The sequence below is a fragment of the Poecilia mexicana genome, unplaced genomic scaffold (genome assembly GCF_051168715.1).
Source record: "Poecilia mexicana isolate PSO_F unplaced genomic scaffold, ASM5116871v1 scaffold_18, whole genome shotgun sequence".
Classification (NCBI taxonomy): Eukaryota; Metazoa; Chordata; class Actinopteri; order Cyprinodontiformes; family Poeciliidae; genus Poecilia; species Poecilia mexicana.
Genome location: NW_028263387.1, coordinates 27,888,158 through 27,904,911, shown reverse-complemented (window position 1 = coordinate 27,904,911; position 16,754 = coordinate 27,888,158). Strand labels below are relative to the sequence as shown.

The 16,754-nt window shown below is 41.7% G+C and overlaps 2 protein-coding genes across 3 annotated transcripts; both read right to left on the bottom strand.

Annotated features, from left to right (window-relative positions):
- Window positions 1–3,583: 3,583 nt before the first annotated feature.
- LOC106907261 (uncharacterized) lies at window positions 3,584–9,812 on the bottom strand. Of its 2 annotated transcripts, XM_088015630.1 has the most exons (8): window positions 9,697–9,812; window positions 7,413–7,557; window positions 7,253–7,288; window positions 6,687–6,962; window positions 6,368–6,613; window positions 6,109–6,294; window positions 4,119–4,202; window positions 3,584–3,965 (listed from the first exon to the last, which is right to left on the bottom strand). In XM_088015630.1, exons 2-8 carry the CDS (start codon window positions 7,441–7,443, stop codon window positions 3,940–3,942), a joined length of 885 nt encoding a protein of 294 aa, XP_087871756.1. In that variant the 5' UTR covers window positions 7,444–7,557; window positions 9,697–9,812; the 3' UTR covers window positions 3,584–3,939. The 2 variants fall into 2 exon arrangements, with proteins under 2 accessions (XP_087871756.1, XP_087871757.1); XM_088015631.1 differs by lacking the exon at window positions 6,109–6,294.
- Window positions 9,813–12,273: 2,461 nt separating this feature from the next.
- On the bottom strand, window positions 12,274–15,136 carry LOC106907260 (programmed cell death 1 ligand 1-like). Its single transcript, XM_014972862.2, has 3 exons — window positions 14,905–15,136; window positions 13,449–13,790; window positions 12,274–13,341 (listed from the first exon to the last, which is right to left on the bottom strand). The coding sequence occupies exons 1-3, from the start codon at window positions 14,966–14,968 to the stop codon at window positions 13,193–13,195; spliced, it is 555 nt and encodes a 184-aa protein (XP_014828348.2). The 5' UTR covers window positions 14,969–15,136; the 3' UTR covers window positions 12,274–13,192.
- Window positions 15,137–16,754: the final 1,618 nt, after the last annotated feature.

Genomic DNA, 16,754 nt, shown 5'->3' with positions numbered 1-16,754 from the left:
TGTCAGCAAACACATCGCCTCAGGCGTCACATCCCTGGGTGTGAATACTAAATACTGACTGAGAGGCAGATTTATACCATCACTGATTCTGTGTTACATACATTATATAATCATCATTATGTTGAATCCTCTTTGAGTTTCAGGTTAAAGAGTCAAAAAGCCACATTTTGTTTTGTAAAAGCAGTAAAACAGGCAGGAGTGAATACTTTATATAGGCCGTGTGAAAACGTTGTTCCTGTCAGAGTGTCTGAGAGAAACAGGAAGCTGACGGACGACGGCTGAGCTGCAGCCGCATCTGAAGAGGAAACAGTTTTAACCAGATAGACAGAAACTGTCTTCACCTGGAGGCAGTGACAGATCAGACACACCATGGAACCATTTCAGATCCATAAATACATCTGCACACATCTACACCTCATGCATGGATCTACATCTTACAGCTCTACACAGACAGAAAGTGTTCAGGTTTATTAGAAGCTGAAATCTGTTTACAGAGCAGGAATCTGATGCTTCCTTCATGGTGTCTCAGAGATCTGACTGATCTGCTGATCCTCAGAAACAGAAAGTAAAGTCCTCCTCCTTCTCCACCTCCTCCTCCTCCTCCTCCTCCTCCTCTGAGGAAGGCAGATCTCCCTCTGATGTCTTTAACCTCTATGAGTGATGAAAGGAAGATGAAGATGGCTGCAGAGCTTTCTGAAGCTAAACATCGATCTGACGTCTCCTCCCAGCAGCTGACGTCAGAGTTCATCTCTCTTTGGTCAGAGGCAGATCAGACACCGGCCACTAGAGGGAGCTGCAGGGAGATGGACCTCAGATGTTCCAGATCTCTGAATCCTGACAGTTTCCATCAAACCGTCTGAATGAAGGCCGAGAGGAGGAAGTCCATCAGTTTACTGTCAGTCCACAGAGACACCTGGTGTGTCCTCGTCCCCAGAGACGGATTCATGAGGACATCGGTCCCTGGACTAGCAGAGCAGTGGCTCCCTACCAACACAAACGTCATCAACTCATCCAGACTGCAGCAGATTGGTAAACAGCCAGGGACTGATGCTCCATGTTGTTTCAGACAGACGTTCCCTAAACGGACCTGTCTCTGTCCTGATGACATCATCATCATCATCATCATCATCATCATCATCATCATCATCATCATCATCATCATCATCATCATCATCATCATCATCAAACTCTTTGTGGTCAAACAAATGAAACCACTCCACCTGGTGGTGTTACACTCTGTGTGTTTGGGTTTCATTTCTCCTGTTTTCATCATTTCTTCAGAGATTTTATGTTTATTGTTTTCTGTTTAACCCTTGAGGCTCCAGGTTGTGTTTCTGAATCCATCCTGGGATCAGATTCGATAGGAGATCAGGTCAGATGATGAACTAACAGGTTTAACTCCAGTCTGCTGTGATTGTGTCAGAACCTGGAGTCTGTTTTAATCTGTTTTAATCTGTTTTAGTCTGTTTTAGTCTGTTTTAATCTGTTTTAGTCTGTTTTAGTCTGTTTTAATCTGTTTTAATCTGTTTTAATCTGTTTTAGTCTGTTTTAATCTGTTTTAATCTGTTTTAGTCTGTTTTAATCTGTTTTAATCTGTTTTAGTCTGTTTTAGTCTGTTTTAATCTGTTTTAGTCTGTTTTAGTCTGTTTTAATCTGTTTTAGTCTGTTTTAATCTGTTTTAATCTGTTTTAATCTGTTTTAATCTGTTTTAGTCTGTTTTAATCTGTTTTAATCTGTTTTAGTCTGTTTTAATCTGTTTTAATCTGTTTTAATCTGTTTTAGTCTGTTTTAGTCTGTTTTAGTCTGTTTTAATCTGTTTTAGTCTGTTTTAATCTGTTTTAATCTGTTTTAATCTGTTTTAGTCTGTTTTAGTCTGTTTTAATCTGTTTTAATCTGTTTTAATCTGTTTTAGTCTGTTTTAATCTGTTTTAATCTGTTTTAATCTGTTTTAGTCTGTTTTAATCTGTTTTAATCTGTTTTAATCTGTTTTAGTCTGTTTTAATCTGTTTTAATCTATTTTAGTCTGTTTTAATCTGTTTTAATCTGTTTTAGTCTGTTTTAATCTGTTTTAATCTGTTTTAGTCTGTTTTAATCTGTTTTAATCTGTTTTAGTCTGTTTTAATCTGTTTTAATCTGTTTTAATCTGTTTTAGTCTGTTTTAATCTGTTTTAATCTGTTTTAGTCTGTTTTAATCTGTTTTAATCTGTTTTAGTCTGTTTTAGTCTGTTTTAATCTGTTTTAATCTGTTTTAATCTGAGCTCATCAGTGATTTGACAGGAAAGTCTTGACTGAGACAGGAAGTGATCCACACTGCCAGATAAACACATCTTTGGGAGAAAATACAAGCTGAAATGTTTCAATCTCACAGCAGCAGCTTAACGAGCCACAAGAGGAGAGCAGAAGTTCAGGGAGGAAACTGATTCTGCTGAGCAGCTTCCTGTTCGTCTTCACATGGTGGGATCCAGAACCGGGTCTGAGTCCGGTGCTGACTTCATGGACTGCTACGTTAAAACCTGTGTGTCAGTAAAAAATATCTGTTTTCAGCCTTATTATTTTCCCATTTCTCTGTTTCTAGGTTTTCGGTTTTTGAAATAAATATTTATATTTATTATCTTGAGAGCACAGTGCATTTAATGCATTTAATGGATTAAATGCATTTAATGCATTTAATGCATTTAATGCATTTAATGCATTTAATGCATTTTATGCATTTAATGCTCTAAGCATCAGTGGTTATGGTAACAGAATCAGTCTGATGTCTTTTATCGATGTTTTTCCTGATTTTTTGTGTTTCTGATGCTGTAAATAAATTTTCTGTTGGAATAATAATAAAAACTGAAGTGAATTGTTCCAGCTCTGTTGACCTCTGACCTTTCCTCAGCCTACCAGTTGGTTCCCCAGAGCCTCGGCTGCTCCCACGTCCCTCTGATTAGCTCCTCTGGTCCTCATGTCATTCTGCTCTCCTCGATACTGTAATAACTCCAACATGTTCCAGTGTTCATCACTGGCTGCTTTGCTGCTGTTTCCTACCTTTTATCTGCAGTTTTCAGTTGATTATTTTATAAAACACCTGGTTATTCTAAGCTTCAGTTCACATTTTGGTTCTACCTCTAAACCACTAAACTTCTCAGATATTCCTCTGCGTTTAAACCCACTGGGCCTCTGTCTGTTCATGGTTCAGGTGTTTCTATGGAGGAAATTAAATATTCAGGAGAAACTGGAGCTTGAGAAGCTAAAAAAAGGAGAAATGCTCTTTCCATTCGCTGCCCTCTACAGTCCAGGGGAGCCGTTAGCTTCCCTTGGTGATGATTGGGCGGTTTTAGAGGAATTCTCTGTTATTCCAGGATTTTCCATGCGGTTTGTGATCATTAATCCCTGTAAATCCCATCAGCTAAAGCACAACGTTAAAATATGAAATATATTAAAAATAGATGAACATCTGCAGCTGCCCCTTCATTTGGGCTCCCTGGGCTGCTGCCATTACAGTCTGGACCAGTTTGTCCTGAAGGTGGACAGAAACTCTGTCCTCAGCTGAGGACAGGACAGCAGGAGACCCTGGATGGGTTCAGGAACATTAATCTGATTATTTTCAGCTTTAATGTTTTTTATTCAACAAGAAACAAAGTCAGAAAATAGAAAAACTATGAGAACATGATTAAAGGACAGGAGAACACAGCGCCACCTGCAGGCAGGGTGGATTTAAAGCAGCTATCAGGAGAAAGTGTCTGATCAAACTGGGATTGGGATCATTTTCAGGTCTGGTTCTGTTGGTTCTGCCTGGTTGATCCTGGTTCCAACTGGTTCTGTTGGCTCTGTCTGGTTCTGTTTGGTTCCATCTGGTTCTGCCAGGTTCTGTTGGTTCAGTCTGGTTCTGCCCGATTCCGCCTGGTTCTGCTGACTCTGTCTGGTTCTGTTGGTTCTCCTGATGGTTTTCTCTTCTCACTGCTGACTGAACTGTAGATTTTCTGCAGGATAAAACAGAGAAAAGCTGCAGAAACGATTGAAATGATTCCAGAAACATTTTGATCCAATCAGGAAGCAGCAGATCTGCTTCATCCTGACCCAGTTTCCATAAACTGTTCCAGAACCAGACGTTGTAAACAACCTGTTATAGTTACCTCTGCTGTATCTGACCTTCTGATTCTGACCCACTTCCTGCTTCCTGTCTGGGATCAGTCCTTCTCCAGCTTCTGCTCCACCAGCTGAAACAAACAACAGAACCTCCAGAACCGGCCCGAACATTCAGAGTCCTCTGAGAGCGATCCTAAAAATAAAACTAAACTAAAACTAAAACTTTGTGCAGAGGAATCCTAACTACAACTTCAGTCAGCAGCAGAGAGCAACTCAGAGCAGAGAGACGACAGAAATCCATCTCAGTGAGGAGGCGGTGCTGGTTGACCCTGTTGCTATGTGATGTTGACCCTGTTGCTATGTGGTGTTGACCCTGTTGCTATGTGATGTTGACCCCGTTGCTATGTGATGTTGACCCCGTTGCTATGTGGTGTTGACCCCGTTGCTATGTGGTGTTGACCCCGTTGCTATGTGTTGTTGACCCCGTTGCTATGTGGTGTTGACCCCGTTGCTATGTGGTGTTGACCCCGTTGCTATGTGGTGTTGACCCCGTTGCTATGTGGTGTTGACCCCGTTGCTATGTGGTGTTGACCCCGTTGCTATGTGTTGTTGACCCCGTTGCTATGTGGTGTTGACCCCGTTGCTATGTGGTGTTGACCCCGTTGCTATGTGTTGTTGACCTCGTTGCTATGTGGTGTTGACCCCGTTGCTATGTGGTGTTGACCCCGTTGCTATGTGGTGTTGACCCCGTTGCTATGTGATGTTGACCCCGTTGCTATGTGGTGTTGACCTCGTTGCTATGTGGTGTTGACCCCCGTTGCTATGTGTTGTTGACCCCGTTGCTATGTGTTGTTGACCCCCGTTGCTATGTGGTGTTGACCCCGTTGCTATGTGGTGTTGACCCCCGTTGCTATGTGGTGTTGACCCCGTTGCTATGTGTTGTTGACCCCGTTGCTATGTGTTGTTGACCCCGTTGCTATGTGGTGTTGACCCCGTTGCTATGTGGTGTTGACCCCGTTGCTATGTGGTGTTGACCTCGTTGCTATGTGGTGTTGACCCCGTTGCTATGTGGTGTTGACCCCGTTGCTATGTGTTGTTGACCCCGTTGCTATGTGTTGTTGACCCCCGTTGCTATGTGTTGTTGACCCCGTTGCTATGTGGTGTTGACCCCGTTGCTATGTGTTGTTGACCCCCGTTGCTATGTGGTGTTGACCCCGTTGCTATGTGTTGTTGACCCCGTTGCTATGTGTTGTTGACCCCGTTGCTATGTGTTGTTGACCTCGTTGCTATGTGGTGTTGACCCCCGTTGCTATGTGTTGTTGACCCCGTTGCTATGTGTTGTTGACCCCCGTTGCTATGTGGTGTTGACCCCGTTGCTATGTGATGTTGACCCCGTTGCTATGTGGTGTTGACCCCGTTGCTATGTGTTGTTGACCCCGTTGCTATGTGGTGTTGACCCCGTTGCTATGTGTTGTTGACCCCCGTTGCTATGTGGTGTTGACCCCGTTGCTATGTGTTGTTGACCCCGTTGCTATGTGTTGTTGACCCCGTTGCTATGTGGTGTTGACCCGTTCCTAGTTGTGGTCAACACGTTGCCAGATGAGGTCGGATCCTGTTGCTAGGTGATGCTGTCTTCAGAGACTCTGATCATTTCTTCTTCCTCTGTTTAGTGGCAGTTGATAAATAACCTATAAAGCTCTGCTGCCACCTGCTGGTGAGGATGTTAGCAGGTTTTCTCAGAAGTTCTTCCTGGTTCTCCCAGAACATCCGGATGCAACAAACACCCTGAGGCTCAGTGAAGGTTCTTCTCTCTGCTGCTAACAGTTAGTCACATAAAGAGCTTCCTCAATGAGTTTAATCTGACCGAGTTAAAATTTTGGGAATAATCTGAGAATACCAGGGATCCATGATTTTTCTGAAAATGTCATCAATAGGAGCCACTTTTAGTTTCAGGATTTTTTGTCTGTACCGACTCTGATGAAGCTGAAATGTTTAATATTCCTGCTGGGGTTATTTTAGTCACATTTATAGTCTCACCTTTATGGATAAAGAATGAAACCAGCAGAACCAGAAAGAGGAGAGAAACAGCAGAGTTGAAGGCAGTGAGACACAGGATGGAGCAGAGGAGATACTGGAGGTCAGGAGGAGAGCTGGAAGGAGGGATGGAGGTGGAGGAAGGAGGAGGAGCGGTAGATGGAGGTGAAGGAGTGGAGGTGATTCTCCCTGAAATGAATCAAAATAATAATTTATTTCTTGTCTCCTGATGAAGGTTGAAGCAAACAGAGAAGCTGCTGACCTTCCACAGAGATCCTGCTGGATGGAGACTCTCCCTGACCGCTGATGCTGCACTTATAGAGGCCTTCATCAGAGCTGGAGACATGGAGGAGGGTCATGTGACCTGATGGTCCATCACCAATGAAGGAGCCATCTTTATAGAAAGCAGCTGGGAGGTTGTGGGCTGGACTCTTTGCTCTGCAGCTCAGAGTGACGTCATCTCCCTCCATCACAGGGAGGACAGGACTCTGCAGGATCACTGATCCACCTCAACACAGAGACAAACTACAGCATTTCATCCATTTCCACACAGCAACACTAACTCCACAGTCTGATCTTACCAGAGACAGAGAGCTGGATGCTGCTGCTGCTGCTGCTGGAGGATCCAGACATGGACTCACACCAGTACAGGCCAGAGTCTAATGCGTACATGAAGCTGATGCTGCAGGTAGAACCATCTTTTCTCCCCCACCCTTTTCCACACCAAGTACTGGCTCCTCTGGTTGTGTTTCTCCTCACAGTCCCTCCATCAGAGCTGTTTCCATCCTCACAGATCAGAGTCACTGATTCTCCTTGGAAGAACTGAGATCTGCTGGGACTCACAGTCAGACGAACGGCTGGAAGGAAAAACTGCTGCTGGTTTTATTCTCATCAAAGCTCCAAATTCCTGCATTAAACCCTGAACCTTCAACACATCATGTTTGTTTCTCTCATAATCTGATCATTAATATCTGATCCCTGGATGGAGGAGATCTGAGCTTCTTAAACAGAGAAACAGATTAAAGTAATAACTATTTTCCTCTTCCTGTTTTCATCTGATTTCATGTCCATTAACCATGTTAAGGAAACTCATTCATTATTTCACATATTAATCCAGTAAAATGTTTAAACCAGAAAGTGATCAAACCTCGACTGGGTGTGCAGAACAGCTTCAGGGTCAAAACTATAGAAAAGAGAAATTAGAATAAACTATAATAAATATAATAAACTAAATATGATTCTGATAAAATAGTTTCATAACTCAGATATATAAATGATCATAACTCAAAGCTGGAGTCTGTACTTACAGAGCAGGAGCCTGGCAGATGTTTGCTTCATGGTTCCTGTCAGAGATCAACTGGTTGAATTGGTTTCAGTCAGAATCAGTCGGACCCTCCTCTTCCTCCTCCTCTTCCTCTCCCTCTCCCTCTTCCTCTGACGCTGTCAGGCTGCCTGAAGGTGAGAAAACGTTTAAATGATAAAAAGAAGCAAAATAACAAACATCAAAAGGTCAAACTACGTCTCCCAGAAGATGCTCTGGTCAAAGGTCAAAGTTCAGCTTCGCGTCCTTCCTTCAGCTCTGCGGCTGGCCACCAGAGGGCGCTGTTTGTCCAGGAACAGATCAGATGGTGGATGAAACCCTGGGTCAGTCCGTTTAGGTGATATTAAACTACCAAAGATTAGAAACCATAACATGACATCAAATGTCTTCACATTATTACTGGACATTTAGACCCGATATTAAACAGGAAGTCCACGAAGTCAGTTAAAAGCCGTCAGCTGATCCAAAACTAGTTCTGATCAGGACTAGAAAAAGAGAATCTCTTTTTAGCTTCCCTTCATTGACTCCTTGTTAAAAAGTCATGAACTTCTCCTGGACAAGAGGTACAGGTAAGTTTATCTGCAGTCATGTCCTCCATCAAGCTACAGTTAGCCAAAAAGCTAAGGTTAGCTGAAATGCTATCAGTAGCATTAGCATGGTGACTAACACTGACTCACTCAATGCTTTATGTAAAGCTTAGTTTTGAAATAAATCACTATTCAGTATGCAGACATTAGCATACAGGCTAAAATGAGCTAAAATGCTATGAATAACATGCATGTTATCACTACTACTAACATTGATTTACTGCATTCAGTAAATCAGTAAAATAAGTTGAGTTTCATCAAAATGAGCTAAAATTGAAATGTTAGCAAAAGTGCTAACAGGTGCAATCTGCTGTGTAAAAGCTAAAAGTAGCTAAAGTGCTAATATTGTAAATGCTTCCAGTGCTACTGAGTTAACGTCTTTTTTTCTCTGATGATTTTATGACAGCTGGAACATTTAAACATGGATCGTTATTCTTGTCCTCATCGATGGTCTGAGCTCCGCTGGCATTTAGGATTCAAACACAGTCTTGAGATTTCTGTAGCATCTGGATAAACTTAGAAAGAGCTTGTTGACCAAAAGCCTTCACTATGACCAGTGGCTGCATCTGGTCTGGTCTGTTGATAATTAGTGAGCAGCTGTCCATCTGTCCTCTGATTCAGCAACATGAAGCGGTCAGAACGTGTTCTCGTATCGGGAACATTTCCAGAGATGATCTCTGATCTCAGATTGTTCCTGTTTCACATCAGTTCATCATTCAGTGAAACCACAGAGAGATGCTGCACTCAGGCTGGTCAGATCAGTAAACTCTGCAAATATCGGAACCGTTTTTCTTCTGACTTCACTAAAGTCTGCAGCAGTTTGAAAGGAAAACATCAGCCCAGAGCATTTCCAGAAAGATTTCATGAAACCCAATGGAGGAGGTTAAAACATGACCAGATATCATGTCTGTAGATTAAATATTTAGCAGTGGAGGTGAGTTTAAAATATTTTCAGCTGAAAACATGAAAGTCCTCCAATGATGTACTCTGAAATCAAAGTTTTTCAAACTTTGGGATGTTTGATGTGAGCAGAATCGTCTTTGAACAGACGGCAGATTTAAACATTTACAGTTAAAACCTGCATCGTGTTGCATGTTCTGATTTAGTCATGATTTCTGTTCCTGTTGGCTCAAAGCTCAGCCAGAGAAAAACCTGAATATTTCCAAACATGGTTCATATCTACTCTGTTAGCCCAACATGGTGTTAATGTTGCACAATGTGACGGTTTGCTGCTTCACTGGAGTCTGGACTCATTTTTATCCGGATGTTTCCGTGTCGTCAGGAACAGAACTGATCTTCAGTCTGGAAACCTGAGTTTCCTCCTCGTCTGCAGCTCCTCTTCATCGGTTCTTCGTTCTTTCTGTCCATCGCTGCTTCAGACCTGGTCTGATCATCCAGGAAGGATGTACCTGTTTCTACCTGTTGCTGTCAGGTGGATGACCTTTGACATCAGGTGAACTGATTTATTATCAGGTTAAACTCATCATGTCTTTCCTTTGTCCCTGTATCTAATAAATGTAGATCAATAACAACATGCAGGTTCTGATCCTTTAAACTTTACTCTTTCACTGCTAAACTAGAATCTTCAGCATGAGAATCATGATTTATTGTGACAAAGATTTTAATCTTTATGAATCCAACTCCATGTTTAAATCTCAGAGCAAAGAGAAAATGTTGACTTACAGAGCAGGAATGATGCAGATGTTTCCTTCACCGTTTCTCTGAGATCTGAATGAATTAATGATGTTTTCTGTCAGACACACAGATGAAACCTCGTCTGTCTGAGACCAGACAGGAACACGGAGCGCGCTCGCTCGCTCTCTCTCTCTCTCTCTCTCTCTCTCTCTCTCTCTCTCTCTCTCTCTCTCTCTCTCTCTCTCCCTCTCTCTCTCTCTCTCTCTCTCTCTTCTCTCTCTCTCTCTCTCTCTCTCTCTCTCTCTCTCTCTCTCTCTCTCTCTCTCTCTCTCTCTCTCTCTCCTCTTCCCTCTCTCTCTCTCTCTCTCTCTCTCTCTCCCTCTCTCTCTCTCTCTCTCTCTCTCTCTCTCTCTCTCTCTCTCTCTCTCTCTCTCTCTCTTTGCAGAACAGAAACCTGAAATGAAACTGAAATCCTGCTGAGCCAGGAAAATATTTCTTTACAACTTATTTTTTTTTCCAATGAAAAAGATTTCTCTGAAATCTGTTCCTGTTTAACAGGAAGAGGGAAACCTGGAACCAGAACTGCTGAAGAACCACAGTGCTGGTTCTGGTTCTGGTTCTGTTGGACCTCAGTATTGACCACAACATTTTACTGAATCGACTGGAGAGTTGGGTCGGACTCTCGGTCCAGTGCTCCACTGGTTCCAGCCTGATATAAAGAACTGGGATTACTTTGTTTAAATAAAAACTTTCTCATCAGAGAGGTCAAAGGTCACATGTGGGGACCAATCCTAGGACCCTCCTATTCAATATTTATCTTCTCCCACTGGCTCAGGTTATAACAGGAAATAAGATCAGCTACCATAAGGTAATTTTATTTATATAGCACATTTTCAGCAACAAGGCAGTTCAAAGTGTTTTACATGAATTAAAAGGACATGCAAACAAAATAAACCTGTCAAGAATGATGTGGTGGTTGAGGTGAGGAGAGACGCCGAGACCCAGGTTATGATGGAGATGATGGTGATTTAATGAAGATGAGCTCAGAACAGTCCAACACAGGCAGCAGGGCAGAAAGATTAGCTCACAGCTAAACACCGGTAGCAACAGAAAAAACAGGACTGGAACCGAGAGCTCACACTATCCAGGACTTAGCAGTTCAACTGGAGCGTCAAACAAGGAGCGACGAACACACAACGTTAGACAAGGAACTCACAAGAACACAGACAACAGGTGGGACTAAACACACACAGGGGTAATCAAGGGAACGAGACACACCTGGGAACAATCAACGGGAAGACGCAGAGACTCACAGGGAACAGGATAACAAATAAACACAGAAACACGGATCATGACAAAACCAAAGCAAAGAGCACAAAAAAGAGGGAAGGACACATTAGGGCAAATCGCAACATTCAGACAAAACAAAGGGCAAAACAAAGTTATGAGTGAAGGCGGTGACGTCAAAAGGTCGTGAAACCAGGTGGCTGAGCCTCCCGGCAAAGTCCAGTAAAGGTGTTTTTATCGAGGAATGATGTCCTTGGGAGCGCTCAGCTCCACAGCTCCATGGATACATAGCTATGCAGATGATACACAGCTCTACATCACAATGTCACCAGGTGACCTTTGACCCCTCCAATCACTGAACAGATGCTGAGAACAGATGAGTGGATGAGACAAAACTTTCTCCAGCTGAACAGAAACAGAAGTTATCATCTTTGGACCTAAAGAGATGCGATCTAGAGCTATAGATCTAGAGTTGTAGATCTAGAGTTGTAGATGTACAGTTATAGATCTAGAGTTATAGATCTAGAGTTGTAGATCTAGAGTTTAGATCTACAGTTATAGATCTAGAGTTGTAGATGTACAGTTATAGATATAGAGTTATAGATCTAGAGTTATATATCTAGAGTTGTAGATCTACAGTTGTAGATCTAGAGTTGTAGATCTACAGTTATATATCTAGAGTTGTAGATCTACAGTTGTAGATCTAGAGTTGTAGATCTGCAGTTATAGAATTAGAGTTGTAGATCTAGAGTTATAGATCTACAGTTATAGATCTAGAGTTGTAGATCTAGAGTTATAGATCTAGAGTCAGCTTCAGTTGTTCCAGCTGTATACTAGAGATCAGGCTGACCTCTGACCTCTGACCTGACCCACTCCTGGTCCTTCTCCCAGAACATTTCCAGAGGTCTAAGTTATGCTGAGGCATCAATATTCCACTGATGTTGAAATAACACAGTTTTGTATTTGCTGTTTCTATTAAATTAGAAACATAATTAAAATCACCTGGATGAGTTCATTCACATGATGTCATTAAAAACCTTCATCTTCCCACCACTTCCTGTCGTCCTCTTCGTCTTTTCCAGCAGTAGTAACATCCGCTTGTTATCATGTGACTTAAATGACGTGAAAAATTAGTTTCCTTTGCAGATTATAGAAATACACTGAGTTTATAGAGCTGGAAACCAGAAACATTTTACCATAAAACGTCATTTAAATCAACGTGTTTTCATTAAACACATTTAAACATTTATCTGGTTAAAGGCAGCAGAGCAGCTGAAGCTGTTTAACTCTGTTCTAAACATGGTGAGTTTCTATGAAACACAGAGATGGACAGACAGATTATTTCACTATGATTTTATTAAAATACAGATAAATTTACCTTTGAATGTAAAAACAGAAGATAAATGAAGCAACATGAACAATTTGACTTTAGAATAAATTCTTCATATTTATCTACAGAAACCAAAAGATAAAACTGACAAATTGTTTTTCTTCATTATGTTTTCAGGATAACAAAAACACAGAAACCTTCATTTTAATGGGCCCCATCCATACTGGACCCGTCCAGCCTGACCGAACCCTGATGGGCCCCACAAACACCTGCTGGGTGGAAACCAGCTTCATCCGACCGGGTCAGCGTTCTTCAGCCTCCTGACCAACCAAAGACAAAGTCCTTCATCAGACCAGCAGTTTGATCATAAATGCTATAAATATTCTGAGCTTCATTCTGCAGAGGCTCCGTTTAACCTTTGACCTCTGCTGATGGTCAGAGTGGATCTCTGGACGGTTTGGGATCGGTCAGCTGATCTCAGAAAACCTTCACTGATCTGGTTTCTACATTTATGTTTACGGTAAAACAGTAAAAGCTACTTGTTGTTTACGCTCCAACAGCAGCAGGGAGGAGTTCAGTTCCTGTAAAACTCAGAGTTCGCTCTGACATCAGCGACGGTTCTTCTTGCTCTTTTACAATAAAATGAAGTTGTTTGTTGGAGGCCAGCTATTTTACGCCCAGCTTAACTATTTTCTGCTGTTCAGACATCAGAACCATTGTTCTGCTGAAATGCTTCATCAGCAGGAGGACCTGAGGAGTAGATCCCAAAATGATCCACTTTAAATGTGGATCTGCTCTCTGCCCCTCAGATCCATCGGGCCTTTAATACTCCAGCTGTTTAAATCATTAAACAAATGGAAGAAGACCAGAGAACAGAAGCACTTAACGCTGCTAGCCTCGGCCTTTTTCCAGCTCTTCTGTTCTTCTTCACATGAAGAACAGAAGCAGGAAGAAAGTTGAAACCCAACGAAGAGCAAATAAATGAATCAGAGACACAAAGAGCAGAACGGCTGCAGGGAAAGGTCTAACGGATCCACTCTTGTTCCCTCCATCATTCCTGCTTCCATTCTGGTTCCCTGCAGCACAGAACCAGGAATTAGTCTGATCCGACTGAAGATCACCACCACCTGATCTGAGAACCAGAACCAGAAAGGTGCTGGTTCTGATCCAGTGTGACACTCACCTGGAGGAGGCGCAGCAGAAACCTGCAGGCTGACGGTGCTGATCCGTTTCATCTCTTTCTCCTTTATTTGAACTCGACACTCGTATGTCCCGCTGTCATCAGTCGTCACGTTGTCCAGAACCAAAGATGCCTCTCCATTCTTCACCTGCCAGTCCAGGAGATTCGCTCGGTTCTGATAGGATTGGTGCCGGATCAATGAGTTTTTCTGACCGGGTCGGACAGACAGAACATCTGAGTCCAGATCGGTTCTGCTCCATATCACAGCCTTTGGATCGCTGAGATCAGCAGCTGTACAGGACAGAGTGACGCTGCCTCCAGAACGAACCGAGAGGTTCTGCTCACCTGACGGAGCAGAGAGGTCAAAGGTGAGAAATTACAATGTACCAAACTGACCATCCTGTGTGACCTGGAGCAGGAAGTGCTTTTATTCTGATAAACATACGGTTTGGTTGCAGTTCTTTCAGGTTTACATTAGATGGTTTTCATCAGTGTAACTGCCTACTTCCTGCAGCAGGTTGAAACGTTCCTCTGATGAAGCTTTCAGTGGTTCAGCTCTGCAGCTGAGCTGCTGCAGGACAAAATGACCTCTTCTCCTCACTCTGCTGCTCTCCACTTACACTTTATCTACTGTTATTGTTGCATTAATGTTCAGCTCTTCCCTGAATGTTTCTTCCAGGTTTTTCCAGCCTTGAACAGAATCAGCGTCTCATTCTGAGCTGGAAGTTTCTTCCTGTTTAGCTGAAGTCGTTATCAGGGCTTTTAATCCATCTCACTAATGACTTCATTAGAAAAAATTCAGAAAATTAAAATTGATGAGGCAGAACTTAAAGTTTTTAAAGATTTTGAATGAAAAAATAATGGCTTCAATGTTTGTTTATTATTTTTTATTTTGAATTAGAATCCAATAAGAAACAACAGAACCACAAATAAAAACTAGTAGTCAGTTGTTATAGTTTCTATCTCTTATCAGGGTTTCCCCCAGAAAACCCGCTCAGCCCGGTGGTTCGAGCGCCGAGACCGTAAACCGTTTTATCTCAAAAAAATGTCAGGTTGACAGGAAATGTAAAAATATTAGATTTGACCCGTCTGCAGATTCTACTGCCTGAGATTTTGTTGTTTTTAATATTGTTTCATATTATAAAGTCATTATTTTTTTGCAAGGAAAGGGCTTTTTCAAATGTAATTTGTGTTTTACGTATTGCATTTATGATTTAATAAAGAAACAAATGATTAATGAAAGAGATTATATTAATACTTTGTTTTGATATTTTTACATAATATAAACTTTGCAGCTGGATGCGGCCTAGTTAAATCATCCTGTCTCTATATTTCACAGGTCTGTTCCTGACATCATTATGATTCACACAGAGGACTGAATAGTTTATAAATTATCTTTCTACATTTATGACCTTTTCTGTTTCAGACACAGACTCTGATAACATCCAGGAAAACTCACCCAGAACAGCAAGCACAAATTTGACAGACATGATGATGAGTAATGAAGTTTTACTTCCAGCCATCGCTGCTTTACGTTTGTCTTGTGAATCTCCAAAAGATGTGAATATTTTCCAATCGGAGCTCAGAGTCAAACTGTGTCAGATTAGACTGAAGTTCAGCCTTAAACTCTGAAAACAAAAGAACGGCCAAAGAACAGCATGTGTTTCAGCTGTTAGCTAAATGCAAGCTAACCTGCGTTATTAGCGGAAGTGACTGATGTGACGTCAGGAACGTTTCTGATCTGATTCCAGGTTGTTTTCGTCTCAGTTTTTCTGTTTTAATTCATGAGAGGCAAATTGTGACGGATTCTGATGAAGCTGTGACTTCAGAGTCATTTCAGGGTTTATTTCCTTTTCCTTTAGCCTGAAGCTGTAATAATAAACCACAGACAGTGAAGAAATAACACAGGTTACAGCCTGTTGAAACAGCAGCTGTTAGACTGAATACACAGATTTAGTTATGAGCTGTGAAGGTCAGAGTTCAGCTGTTACTGGAAGTTATGTTCACAATTTTACTGGTTTTATTGACTATAAAGGCAATTTATTTATTTACTTATTTATTTGTCAATCTGAGGTAAATATAAAGGCACACCACACTTTTAAGATTTTTTTAAAAAAAGAAAAGAAAAATATGTTGTTACTTTGTGTTTATCAGATAAAATCTTAATGAAAACAGTTACATCAGTGTTTGTAACCAGATCAAACTGGTGTGAATTAATTTGAGTTTAAAGATAAAATGAAACGGCTCCTCCTCCTCCTCCTCCTCCTCCTCCTCCTCCTCCTCCTCCTCCTCCTCCTCCTCCTCCTCCTCCTCCTCCTCCTCCTCCTCCTCCTCCTCCTCCTCCTCCTCCTCCTCCATTCTCTTCGTCTGTAATCCTCAGGATTAAACCTGAAACCTGCTGATCCTCTCAGGTAAATCCAGATCAGCTCCTGATGTTCATCGAGGATTAAACCTTAAATCTGTTCCTGTAGCAGAAACATTGGAGTTAATCCCATAAACACCTGGAGCTGCTGGTTACAGGTGGAACATGAATCACTAAGATGAAGATTTTCTGGTTTATAGCATCAATATTCAAACTGCAGATATAAAAACTGAGGCATTCCTACGACACTGAGGCTCCTGCAGGCCTTTAATTACCTTATATTATGATAAAGTGAAAGAAATATTCTGTTATTGTATACAGGGCTTAAAGAGCTCCGGCCGGGGGCCGGATTTCCGGCCTTTGAGCAACTTCCTAAAACTGTATTGTGTAACATTAAATCATCCTTGGCTGCAACTGTATCGATGGCAGCTCTTCTTCTCTTCAGAATCTGTTAGCTTCTGGCGCAGCTCCATTTAAATCAGTGTTTCTCAACCTTTTTCAGTCCAGCGCCCCCCCAGCCCTTATCCAGGTCCCTCTCTGCCCTCCACTAAATAATTTGCAGGCTACTTTGCACTGACTATTATTTTATTATTAATATTACTATCACTATTGTAGATATTTTTGATTTTTATGCTTGTTTCTGTATTTATCATCAAAATAATTTCCCAGAGAACAAAAAGCCATGGGAATAGAAATTATTTTCACAGGCGTCTATGAAAAATGCAATGAACATTCAGGTTAAAATCTGTAGGCCAACAGCAGCCAATCAGAGTGGAAAAATATTCTTATTCTTTGCCATTTTCTAGTTGTTAAATATTCCACAAAATGATAAAAGATGAACAACATGCCAGTTTAAACTTTGAACTATTTGCAAACCGGCTGAGCTCTGCAGCATTAAAACATGGATAGAACTGTAACTACATTAATCACAGCTCTTCTTCTCTTCA